The 12300-nt window shown below is 46.4% G+C and overlaps 1 protein-coding gene across 2 annotated transcripts in view; it reads right to left on the bottom strand.

The window, feature by feature from the left end:
* The window catches only part of DMWD (DM1 locus, WD repeat containing), a 70275-nt gene extending 58448 nt beyond the window's left edge, over positions 1–11827 (bottom strand). Inside the window, exons 1-2 of one of the 2 annotated variants that reach the window (XM_033953882.1) lie at positions 11453–11827; positions 7492–7674 (exon numbers count right to left, since the gene is read on the bottom strand). In XM_033953882.1, coding sequence (XP_033809773.1) covers positions 7492–7674; positions 11453–11803 — 534 coding nt within the window. In that variant the 5' untranslated portion in view covers positions 11804–11827. Of the gene's footprint in view, positions 1–7491; positions 7675–11452 lie in introns of those variants that run through there. The other variant, XM_033953884.1, reaches the window with a different exon arrangement.
* Positions 11828–12300: the final 473 nt, after the last annotated feature.

The raw sequence follows: 12300 nt of genomic DNA, 5'->3' as shown, positions 1-12300 counted from the left end.
GGGGGTTCCTGGAATGGAACCCCCACGAATGGTACTGTATAACAGTGCAAGCATAATGCTGAGGCGATCAAGACGTGATCTACCTGCTCTACAGAAAAAATTAGACTACGTGTCCTACACTCGCACATGCATGGTGGGACCGCTATCAAAAGCCTCTTAAAGATACATTGCCCTGGGCAGTGTCTGCACGAGGCTCCATCAAGATGACATCATCCAAGTGTAAGGATTCTACTCTCTTGTTTATTGTCAGAGAAGTTAAATTTTAGATGCCTAAGAAACTTGGCACAAAGTTTGTCCAATCATAAGTTGGCTAAAGAAAGATTAGGTTTTTACATCGATAATCTTCTTTCTTGTAAATGTGTCATTCTGAACAAATGGGTAGTGAATCCAAACCTGCATGCAGTGGCGAAGTAAGGGGGCAGACCGTCCCAGACATCGTCTTGATGGGGGTGCCAATGCCTCTCCGCCCCCCCCCCCGTGCCACATTCACACCCTCCCTTATTTGCCCCCCATACCTTTTTAAAATCTTCACCAGCACAAGCAACTACTCTAGCCTGCTGCTCACGTTAGCCTGGCTCCCTCTTAAATTGCTTCTGGGTGGTGGGACTAGGAAGTGACATCAAAGGGAAAGCCAACACCAGCATGAGCAGCAGGCCAAAGAAGCTGCTCATGCTGGTGAAGATTTAAAGAGGTACCGAGGTGGGAAGGGAAGTCACCAGTGTGGTGTGAGGGTAGGGAAGGAGAGTGGGATTGGTGTGGAAGGTGCCTCCTACCCTCGTTATGCCACTACCCACACGCTTTGCAGAAGATATCACAATTTTCAACTCCTCCTCCTTCCTAAGTGCAGCATGCTGTCCCCTTCAATTTGTACCAAAGCAGGCAATAGCCCTGACAGAATATAAGGAGGGGTACGGAGACACTCCATGATAACGCTGATCTGTTCTGCCCTGAAAGAAATATACTAAACCCAAGTTATGAACAATGTAAACTAGCAAAAAAAAACTGCAAGCTTAACCTTTAAGGAGCTCATATATTCCCCAACGTGTCACTGACTTTTTTTTTTTACAATTATATAAGTACTTGTATTCCTTATTCCTCATTAGCCAGAAGTATTTCAGACTAGAAATAGTCATTTCTATTTGAGAAAGCACTCTGGAAGCAGGCAAGTCATTGAAACTTCGCCTTGGAGATGGAAGGAGCCAATGCCAATGTATGGATAGGACTAGAGGCTGTAGATCGAAGCTCCAGAGGCTTGGAAGAGGAACCTCGATGCACTCGCAAAGACTCTGCTCCTTGCTGAGAGTGTGAGGACTCCTGTTGATGCACTCGCAAAGAATCTACTCCTTGCTTTTCGTGCTTGGATGGCAGACAAGACACTCGCAGAGACTCTGCTTCCTGCAAAAAGTGTGGTTCCAACAGGGGCATAGGAGGCGGCTCGACCTCGCAGGATGCTGCTGGATGCCCAGGCAGGATAATAGGAAGCAGTTTAGGACCCATAATGGTAAGGTACTGAAGAAACTGCTTCTCTAAAATGGTTTGGAAAGAAGTCGGCAAGGTGGGATCCGCTTCTGAAACCAGACCACCTGCCTTGGCTGGAGGTTCCTTCGAGGCAGTGTGAGTGTGCTTCGACTTAGGAGTCTTAGACACTTTGATCACCACCGGTGGAACCGACTGCTGAGCTACATGACCTGAGGAAACAGGGGAAGATACAGCAGACGATGTCGAAGCAAGAGCCGCTGGAATCGCTGAAGGTTTGATGTGGCTCGAGGTGGAAGCAGGAGGCTCGAGGGAAGTCGAGGCCGAAGACGCCATCGAAGTCGAGGGATCAGTCCAAGATTCCATCTCGAAGAGCTTATCCACCAGGACGCAACGACGCTTGAAAGCACGAGGCTGAAGTGTTTGGCAAGGCAGGCACGATGTAGGATGATGTTTAAGCCCAAGGCACTTGAAGCAGCGTCTATGAGGGTCTGTGAGAGAGATCGGGCGCTGACACTTGCTACACTTTTTAAAGCCTGTAGCAGGCTGGGACATAGGACGAAAAACCGCCGCTGCAAGGTCGAAGCCCGGGGGCTGCGACCGAGCTGCCTGTCCGGGAGAACGTATGGAAGTCGAAAAAAAATTTTTTTTTAACAAATAAAACTAAATAAAACAGCGATTCATGAGAAAAAGACACCAACCACGGTCGAGAGAAGGCAAAAGAGAACAAATTTGAACGCAGAAAGTCAAAGACGGACTTCTCGGCTCCGCGGAAAACTAAGAACTGAGGAGACGCGCCCTGTGCTGGGCGGGAAGGCACTCGCGCATGCGTGGTGCGGGCAACTCGAAACTTCTAGTTTCTTCAAGCAAGTCTGCTTGTGAGGCATCTGCATCGGGGCTCTGTCGGATGACGTCACCCATACGTGAGAATACCTGTCTGCTTGTCTTGGGATAACTATAGTATCTTTAATCTCAGCAGCTTGAATTGAACGCAATTCAATTAATTCCTTTTCCAATTTATCCAATCAAGGATTTAATAATGTCATTTCAACCTTTAATTCTTTTACTTCATCTTCTGTTTTCTTATTCTTCCCTCAAGACTCTGAATTTGTGGGGAACAAAAGATTTTCCTAGATTAACCACCAAGTCCCACAAAGCTTCCATAGTAACTTGAGGAGGTTTATTCAAAGGAAATTGTGGAATTTGTTTATTAATTTCTCACTACATTGTCTTTCTTCCTGAGCATCTCCATTAGGAGCTTACTCCTGTTCAGCTGATGATAAATTTACAGATTCTTCAGTTGGTAACTTGTTTTCTATAGGGCAGTCCAATTTTTTGACTGTCACAATAGGTAGCTCAGTGTCAGGAGGAAATTTAGAACTCGGCTCCTCCTGATCCTGCTTCAGAGAACTAGTAATCTGAACAAGTAATCTGAGGCTGAGAAGGAGGAACTCTGGCATCAGAACTTAAGGTGGTTTTAAGCCCAAGGTGATCTACCGCTCCTCCGCTCATGAGTGGTGTCTCTAGTGGGCCCCTGTATGATGCCACAACATTCTAGAGTCTTGTTAAAAAATAATCTAATGCCCCAGAAATGGCTGGTATTGACCGCCAGGAAATTTCAGCAGCACTTTTACCCCTCTGTTTTGGCATTACTAAGCAACGTTTTTCTCCAAACCTGTAAAAACAGGGAAATCGAAAAAACACAGTAAAAGAAATAAAATAAATTTAACAAGAACAGTCAGAAGGTTGAAACTTATAATTACTCAAGGATCTCTAAGGTTTCAGGGTATTATTGCTCCAAGAGAAGAAAAACTAAAAAGAAAAACATTCATCAAGGAATAAATTTTCTTATCACAGTCCCCGAAAGTCCTCCCAAAGGAGCACCCTACTGGCTCGGCCTTATTCACCTCCCTCCCTGAGTGACATCACTCAGGTGGACGTGGCTAAGATCGTCTGGGCCAGCAAGAGCTTCCCTCCAAAGTTCTCCTGAGGGCAAGTACAGAGGAACAATCAAAAGCAGGTAACAGTTCTCAGGCAGCAATTCTCCCAAAGAAACCTCTGGCTTGGCCTTTTTCACCTCCCTCCCCCGAGTGACATCACCCAGGGGGCAGGGCTAAGATCATCCGGGCCAGCAAGAGCTTCCCTCCAAAGTAATTATAAGTTACTATGGAAGCTTTGTGGGACTTGGTGGTTAATCCGGGAAAATCTTTCTTAGCTTTCTTTATCAATGTTTTGCATCTACTTGTTTCTCTTTAGAGAATGACATGAGGACAAATTTGTCCCCGTCCCCATAGGAACTCAATTTCCCCGCCCCATCCCTGTGAGTTTTGTCGTTGTTCCTGTCCCATTTTAAAGTGTTTGAGGCTTGTGCAGATGAAGATGGAACTTGCTGGAATGGGGCAGGGACAGGAAAAGAATTTGTGGGGACCGAACGGGAAAATGAGTTCCCGCGGGGATGGGGAAAAATTTGTCTCCGTGTCATTCTCTAAAGAGAAACAAGTAGATGCAAAGCATCTCTTCTTATTTTCTTCATTCGGATCCTCTTTCCATTCTTTAAAGGATGTTTTTTAGGCTCTAGTAGCCTATTTCACTTCACCTTTTAACCATGCCGGTTCTCGTTTCCTCTTCTTTCCACCTTTGCTGATATCTGGTCTGGGCATCCATGATGGTATTTTTATATAACATCCACGCCTGGTTTATAGTTCTAACCTTTGCAACTGATCCTTTTAGCTTCTTTTTAACCATTTTCATCATTTTATCATAGTCGCCCTTTCAAAAATTAAATGCCTCTACAGTAGATTTCTTTTGCAATGTCACTCCTGGTGGTATTAGCTCAAATTTGATCATGTTATGATCACTGTTTCCCAGTGGACTCAATACAGTTAACTCCTGTACTATGCCTTGCATTCCACTAAGAACCAAATCTAAAATAGCTCCCCCTCTTGTTGGTTCCTGGACCAGTTGCTCCAAGAAGCAGTAATTTATGACGTTTAGGACCTAATTTTACTTCCCTAGCACTCCCTGTTGTAACATTTAACCAGTCAATGTTGGGGTAATTGAAATCATACTATATTTAAACCAAACTATATTTAAACAAGCATAATCTAAAACAAAACAAAGGAAAATTATGCTTGGCACCTCAAGAAAGCCACACTGCCACATATATATCAGAATGCAGACTAGAGCATGATTGTGCACACTTCAAAAGATCCCAATCAACAGCAACTAACTGTGGAGAAAAAAAGACCTCAGTAAGAGCTTCATGGGTCTTCAAAAAAAACAAACAAAAAAACTCCACATATCCTCAGTGCTTCCTCCAATAAAGTGCACATGTAGTAATGGCAGTCAATCAGCAAATTTCACAGTTCATCATCATCTATTCATTCCGAAATTTCAAGTTTCAGTTGGCATTCATATCCAAACCAACAATGTGGTGTGACAACAACCAACACGGTCCAAATAAGGCAAAGAACTTAGTTGTGTTCCCAGGGTCCAGATTTGTCCTGCTCAGACACTTCAGCTCGCTGCAAACCCTAGTTGCGCTGGCTTCACTATATAAATGCCCCACCAGTCAAGGCTGTGACAGGGGACCAAAGCAACAAAACAGTTTTCCTTCGCACTACATCACACCCAGCCTCCAAACCTGGATTAAAAAATAGGGAGACTGACAGAAATTGGTATGGCACAAACGAGGCCACTGTTGCTGCTTTAATTCCCAAGGCTAAGGTCTTGAACTGTCTCTTAAGGATCACAACTACTCTGTGATCCTGTGTATTCTTCAATACTATGCCTCCCTTACTCAGCAGAGAGGTGTGTTTCATCACCTAGGCTACCAAGGAGTCTACCTTGGGCTGTGTAAATAACTGCTTTTATTCCTGAGCCATTGAGTATAGCTTACACATGGTTTTAGCCACCCTTAAGGTCCTGAAGGAACCTTCAGGAGCATCCCATTGCTCTGTGACTAGGACATTTATGTCAGGATACCAGGGGAAGGAGGTAGGCTGAGCCCTCATCCCACTCCTGACTAAACACTGTGCAGCAGATGTGGACAGAGATTCTAAATTTAGTTTCTTCAAGGAATCCATAATAATCTCCAGCAACGCTGTAGACTTGAACAGGGAGCGTACCAATAGGTCCTTCCCCTGATCCAGTCATACCACTGCCTCCTGACTACCAGCCCCTGGTTGAGATCCAGAGTCTCCTAACAGGAAGGTATCACTATGTACCAGCATGGACCCAGCATGGACCCAGAATCCTCATCCTCAAATTCTCTTTCAGACAGGTCCTCTGCATCTAGAACCTTATCCTGTTATAGGGGGAGCATTCCCAGAGGGGGAAAACCTCCTCCCATAACCTGACAGCTGAGATAAGCTTTCCAGAAGAGACTCAGAAAGTTGAGGGTAAATCCTGACAAGCCAGCCCCGAGACCTCCTTGGGAGACTTTTCTCTCCTCCTTTTGGGTTCCGTGCTGCCTCCGCCTCTGCATTTCACCAATCTGAAGACTGGGGCTCGAAAAGAGATTTTATTCCCCATACTTGTGATTCCTGGTGGCTCTCTAGTCCTATAGAGCTCTTGGAGGGGGTGCTAAGCTTGAGGCTCCCACTCCTCCCTCATGTGTTCCGTGACACGTGATGCACGGCCAATCCTCCACTGGCCTTCCTGTGCAAAACTGGCATGAAAAGGACGTAAAAGAGTCTGAGGGGTCCATCATCATCAATTTTAAGATCTAACAATGGATTCTGAGGCAGGAGAATTTTAAAATAAAAACAGGAAATCCAAGATGGCTATCACAGCAGCGTTTTAATGCCAAAAAAGACTCAAAACAGCCAAACGAAAACTTCAAAAAATGAAACAAATAAGGATTTTGAAAGAAGGGATCCTCTAGGCAACCTTGAAAACTATCAAAAATCCAGTTTTCAGACCCCCCCTGATTTTCCCATAGACTTTAACAGTCTGTACTCACTGCGACATGCTTTGCTGCAAAGGTGTCTCAGCCTGCTTCAGCTCCTGTGTGAAGCTGGAACTTGCTCCCACGCAGAAATCTTCTGGCTGCCAGTAAGCGATACCAGACTGGACCTTTACCCCCATCGAACTGCGCACGCGAAGGGGGGAGGCGACATGCAGGTGGCACCCTGAAAGCCCCCCAAAGGACCACTGCAGGTGATAAATCAGCCTGTGCTCAAACCCCTGAAGCAAATCAGAGGGCAAGCTAGCCTCAAGGTGAATGGACCCCGAGTTCCTACAATATTACACTTCTCCCTCCGTATTCGTTGTGATAGGGGATTAACAGAACCACAAATACAGAAAAACCGCAAATAACTTTTTATATGTTATTCGCTGTTTTCTATTAAAATCCATCGTGAATATGGTAAAACTGCAAATAACATGGTGGGAGACCTGGCCTGTTCCTGAAGTGAAGAAAGTGCTGGGAATTGGCGATTTTCTCTGTAAACGCTTGGAATCAGCGATTTATCTATGCAAGCTGATGTAATTTTGGGGGAGGAGTCAGCAAGCTAAAAACCGTGAACAATCGACACCGTGAATGCTGAAACCGCGAATACGGAGGGAGAAGTGTAAGCAGGCTGGCTAACAAGTATCACAGAGAGATTGGCCTGCCAGCTGCAGACCCCAAGTCTGCTTCTTCTCCCAGGCAAAGTTACCCAGAAATACTGGGAACTCAAAACACTGAATCCTCCAAAATTTGAAGAAGTTTTAAACAAAGTAGATCAAACACACACCAGACTGCAAGCATGCAGAAGTAAAAAGTGAGGGGGGCAGCACACTGCACTGGGAAAGGAGGAGGAGTTGAAAACTGTGACTGATGCCTTCTGCAAAGCATGTGGGTTTGAATTTACTTGTCCAGAATGACACACCTATTGCATTAGAGCATGTCTTGGCAGAAAAGAAACACTAGGTCCACCCAGATACTCCCTGCATCACTGCAGACTTTATCTTCAGTTCTCTCTCCCTTGTCCTTATTACTAGAGCTCACCTCCTCCCAAAAAGGCATCTTACCTCCTCATTAAACAACTTGCTGGTCTCCTTCTTAATAAGGTCCAGGTACTGCACTTGACCTGCAGTAAAGCCCACCAGAAGTGAGATACTCGCAGAGGAGGCGTTGAACTGGTTAAAGTTGTGACAGGTCGGCTGCGTGCCTTTATAAATCCTTTTATCGATTGGCTTGTTCAGATCCAGGGCCTAGAACAGGATGGAATGGTCATCAGTGAGGAATACAGGTGCAGACAAAGAGGAAGTGCTAAAAAAACCACCAACAATGATGGGGCCTATCAAACTATAGTTATACTCAGCCAGAAAAGAAGATCAGAAAAGGTAAGCAAAGAGTAAAGAGAAAAGTTGTCTTTGGACTGTACAGTAGCACCAACTTTCTTTCTAGTCCCAAAATACTAACCCAAATAAAAATCATTTTTCTATACCATGCGCATGCAGCTGGTCTTATAAAAGGTATTATATCTCATTTAACACTCAGGCTTCAGACTTTAAAGTAGATGAAACAGAAAAAGTTCAACCTCCCAGTCCACTATACCCAATTATTCTGGTCTACTCTACTAAGCATATAGCCTAAGAGTAGATGCTTAAGAACCTGTAGGCCATGGTTCTTTATCCAAATTACCCTCATTAATTCTTTAATATCTTCAGCAAATATACATATAAATTCCCAATAATCAGAAGTTTCTCCACCTCTATGTCTTACAACTATAAGGCTTAACAATCCTAGATATAGCAAAAGAATAAAAACAACCTTTACAAATGAAGCAAGCTAATTTGTGTGGCAGGTACAAAAAGCACTAACATCACAGCTAGGTTCACAATAATAGGAATTCAGTTCTGAATATATCAGTAATTTCTTTAAAAATAGAACTGGTAAAAACCTAGTCACACGTTTCCTATTATAAAGGAGAGGAAGGGACAAAGAATAGTAGAAGGACAGGGAAGGAGTAAAGACATAAGACATAAGAAAGAAGAAAGATGAATGTCCATGCCTGCAAATATATATCCAGAAGGTGGAATTTGGTCCTACCTGATAATTTCCTTTTCTTTATTCCCAGCTAGACCAAGCCAAACTAATCGGTTATGTTGTCCTACCAGCAGATGAAGGCAGAGAAGCTGAACTCTTCCAGTAACATCACCAATACAAAGAGTGGTTCAGCCTGGAACTTGTCAATATACTGATACCAAACTAAACAGTCAACTCAATGTATATACACTAGTGCTGCCCGATTCACAATTCGAACCGATTCACTTTGGGTGAATCGATTCGAATCGATTTACCAGGAGAAAAAAATTGGCCTCCCCGATTCGTTGACCGACCCTCCCCCCTAAAGCAAGGAGCGGCAGCGCTGCCTCTTGCTGGCCTGCTGTTCCTGCTTTAGAGGGCGAGTAGGGAGGGTCAGTCGGGAAGTGGCTTACCCGCTGGCCTCCCGCTGTTGTGCTGTCCATCTTCCCCACTGGCCTCCCAGAATCCATTTTCCTAATTTCAGCAGCCTGCAATAAGATTGCTGGTGCTAGCAATCCTTGCAAGCTGCCATACGGCTTCGGAGTGTCTTCTCTCTGCTGCGGTCCTGCCCCCTCCTCTGAAGTCAGAGAAATGGCGGGACCACGGCAGAGAGACGAGAGCTCCGAAGCCGTACGGCAGCTTGCAAAGATCGCTAGCACCAGCGATCTTATTGCAGGCTGCTGAAATTAGGAGAATTGATTCCAGAGGCCAGGGGGAACACGCGGGCCTTCCGAGAGAGGGGGTGTGGCATTCCAGGGGGGGGGTGTAGCCTTCGGGGGGTACAGGCCTTCAGAGGAGACAGGAGGCCTTCAGGGGTGGAGTGTAGGCCTTCAGGAGTGGTTGTAGATCTTCAGGGGGGAGGGACATGCAGGCCTTCAGGGGGAACAGACCTACAATGGGGGAGACAGGCAGGCAGGCCTTCAAGGTGGGGGGTGGGACAAGCCTTCAGGGGGGACAGGCAGGCAGGCCTTCGGGGGGGATGCAGGCCTTCCGGGGGAGACAGGCCTTCAAGGGGGAAACAGGCCTTCAGGGATGGTGGCACAGGCCTTCAGGGATGGTGGCACAGGCCTTCAGGGATGGTGGCACAGGCCTTCAGGGATGGTGGCACAGGCATTCAGGGATGGTGGCACAGGCCTTCAGGGGTGCGGTGCAGGCCTTGGGGGGCTTAATTTAGTCACTGTTTTGTACAATGAAGGATACTGTCCCTTTGCTTAAACCACAGATGAAAAAATGCAGCAAACTTTACGGTCCACAAATCCCTTCTCTTGCAGCACACACAGTCTTCAAATCAGAAAAAAAAAACAGCCAAGGAAAACATCCAAATAGACTCACGTTTGTTTCAAGCCACTTCCATTTGCTCTGGCCAAATCTCAGCTGCAGCACTGTTGTCATCTACTATCATTGCCTCTCCTGCTCTGAAGACAGATTTTCTTCAGCCTGCTCCTCTCTCATTTCCCAGTCAGGGCTGCCAGCCTGGTCTGGGGTAAGCTCAGTCCTGTTCTGAGCTTCCTGTCTCTCCTCCTGTCCTGTTCTCTGCTCTCTGCTGAGCCTTGCTTTAAGGTGAGGAAAAAAAACCAACACCCACTTGGCTTCAGTGGGGGGAAGGGCTTTCCTTCCTCAGCCTGGGCCATTTCTCTGAAGGGAAACTGTCTTCCTGATTTCTGCCTTACAGGACCTGGGCAGAGATTTCTTACTTTGCTTTGGACTTGCCTCAGGCAAGGTTAACCTTTCTTGCAAACTCTGTAGCAGGGTTAGGACCGCGGAAGAATGTGAAGACCTACAAAGGGACCTAAACAAACTGGAAGAGTGGGCAAATAAATGGCAAATGAACTTTAATATAGAGAAATGCAAGGTCATGCATATAGGGAAAAAGAACCCGATGTTCAGCTACAAAATGGGGGGGGATCAGTGCTAGGGGAAAGTAACCTTGAAAAAGACCTGGGTGTGCTGGTGGACACAACAATGAAATCAATGGCACAATGTGCAGCAGCCTCAAAGAAAGTAAACAGAATGTTGGGTATTATTAAGAAGGGTATTACAGCCAGGAAGAAGGAAGTCATCATGCCGCTGTATCATGCGATAGTGCGCCCGCATCTGGAGTACTGTGTCCAGTACTGGTCACCGTACCTCAAGAAGAACATGGCAATACTTAAGAGGGTTCAGAGAAGAGCGACGAAAATGATAAAAGGTATGGAAAACCTTTCATATGCAGACAGGTTAGAAAGGCTGGGGCTCTCCTCCCAGGAAAAGCGGAGACTCAGAGGAGACATGATAGAGACTTTCAAGATCACGAAAGGCATAGAGAAAGTAGAAAGGGACAGATTCTTCAGCCTATTGGGAACCACAAGAACAAGGGGGCACTTGGAGACATTGAAAGGGGACAGGTTTAGAACCAATGCTAGGAAATTCTTTTTCACTCAAAGGGTGGTGGACACCTGGAATGCACTTCCGAAGGTTTTGATAGGACAGAGTTTCAAAGAAGGATTGGATAAATTCCTGAAGGATACGGGGATTGAGGGATACAGATAGGTTATGAAAGGGTATAGATTGAAGGATAAGGAGGATTATAGGGTTTAGACAAGGATCACCTTACAGGTCATGGACCGCCGCAGGAGCGGACTGCTGGGCGCGATGGACCTCTGGTCTGCCCAGCGGAGGCAACTTCTTATGTTCTATGAGTGGCATCATATCTAAAGTAAAGGGAAGCAGTGGAAACCTTGAGTTTCCAGGCACTCCCCTGGAGAAATACAAAGGCCCTTCTAGACAGATGCTGACAGCATCCAGATCAATCCAAAACACTTAAGAAAGTGCTGTAGCACTTAAAATTCAAGCACAATATGCAAGACCTCCAAGCCAAGTTGTTAATTTAGCATAGCACCAATAAAATAAACCCCAAAGCGTCACATGGAATGCAATATGTTGGCGAGAGAAAGACAAGAAAGCATGGTGTAGTTCTCTCACCCTGTGGGGGCCCAGGCAGGAATAAAAGTACAGCTCTCGGCCCAGGTTGAAGCAGATCCTGTCGGGCTCGTCTCGCAGCGGCTCCTCCTCCGCCTGCAGCAGCCGCACCAAGGAGAGGCGAAGCGGAGGCAGCGACCCCGAGGCCGGCCCGGAGCCCCCGACGATCCCCGGAGCCGGAGCCGGACCGCCACCGCTCCCCGTCACCGCGCTCGAGGAAGGGACCGGCCCGGCCGACACCCGCCGACCCTCGGCCCCAGCCAGCAACCGATAGAAACCTTCGCGGGTGCGGAACTGACGCTTCACATCGTTCACATCCTTCGCTGCCTCCCCACTAATGGCTGCCGCCGCCATTTTTCCATCGCACTTCCCGACGCCGGAAACCCACCCGCCTCCCTAGACCGGAAGCTGCCGAGATCACCATGGCAACGGCTGCCAGGCTCCCACCTAGCAACAGCTTCCCAACTAGAAGCAACAGGTAGAGCCGCAGCGAAATGACTTAGGTATCCATTTAACCTTCTCCTAAACAAGCATCTCACTTAGGAATCCACTTAACCTTCTCCTAAATAAGCTTCTCCCTTAGGAATCCACTTAACCTTCTCCTAAATAAGCATCTCCCTTAGGTATCCATTTAACCTTCTCCTAAATAAGCATCTCCCTTAGGAATCCACTTAACCTTCTCCTAAATAAGCTTCTCCCTTAGGTATCCATTTAACCTTCTCCTAAATAAGCATCTCCCTTAGGTATCCATTTAACCTTCTCCTAAATAAGCATCTCCCTTAGGAATCCACTTAACCTTCTCCTAAATAAGCTTCTCCCTTAGGTATCCATTTAACCTTCTCCTAAATAAG

The sequence above is a fragment of the Geotrypetes seraphini genome, chromosome 8 (assembly GCF_902459505.1).
Source record: "Geotrypetes seraphini chromosome 8, aGeoSer1.1, whole genome shotgun sequence".
Lineage (NCBI taxonomy): Eukaryota > Metazoa > Chordata > Amphibia > Gymnophiona > Dermophiidae > Geotrypetes > Geotrypetes seraphini.
Note: the sequence above shows the minus strand (reverse complement) of the source record. Positions and strands in the feature narration are given on the sequence as shown.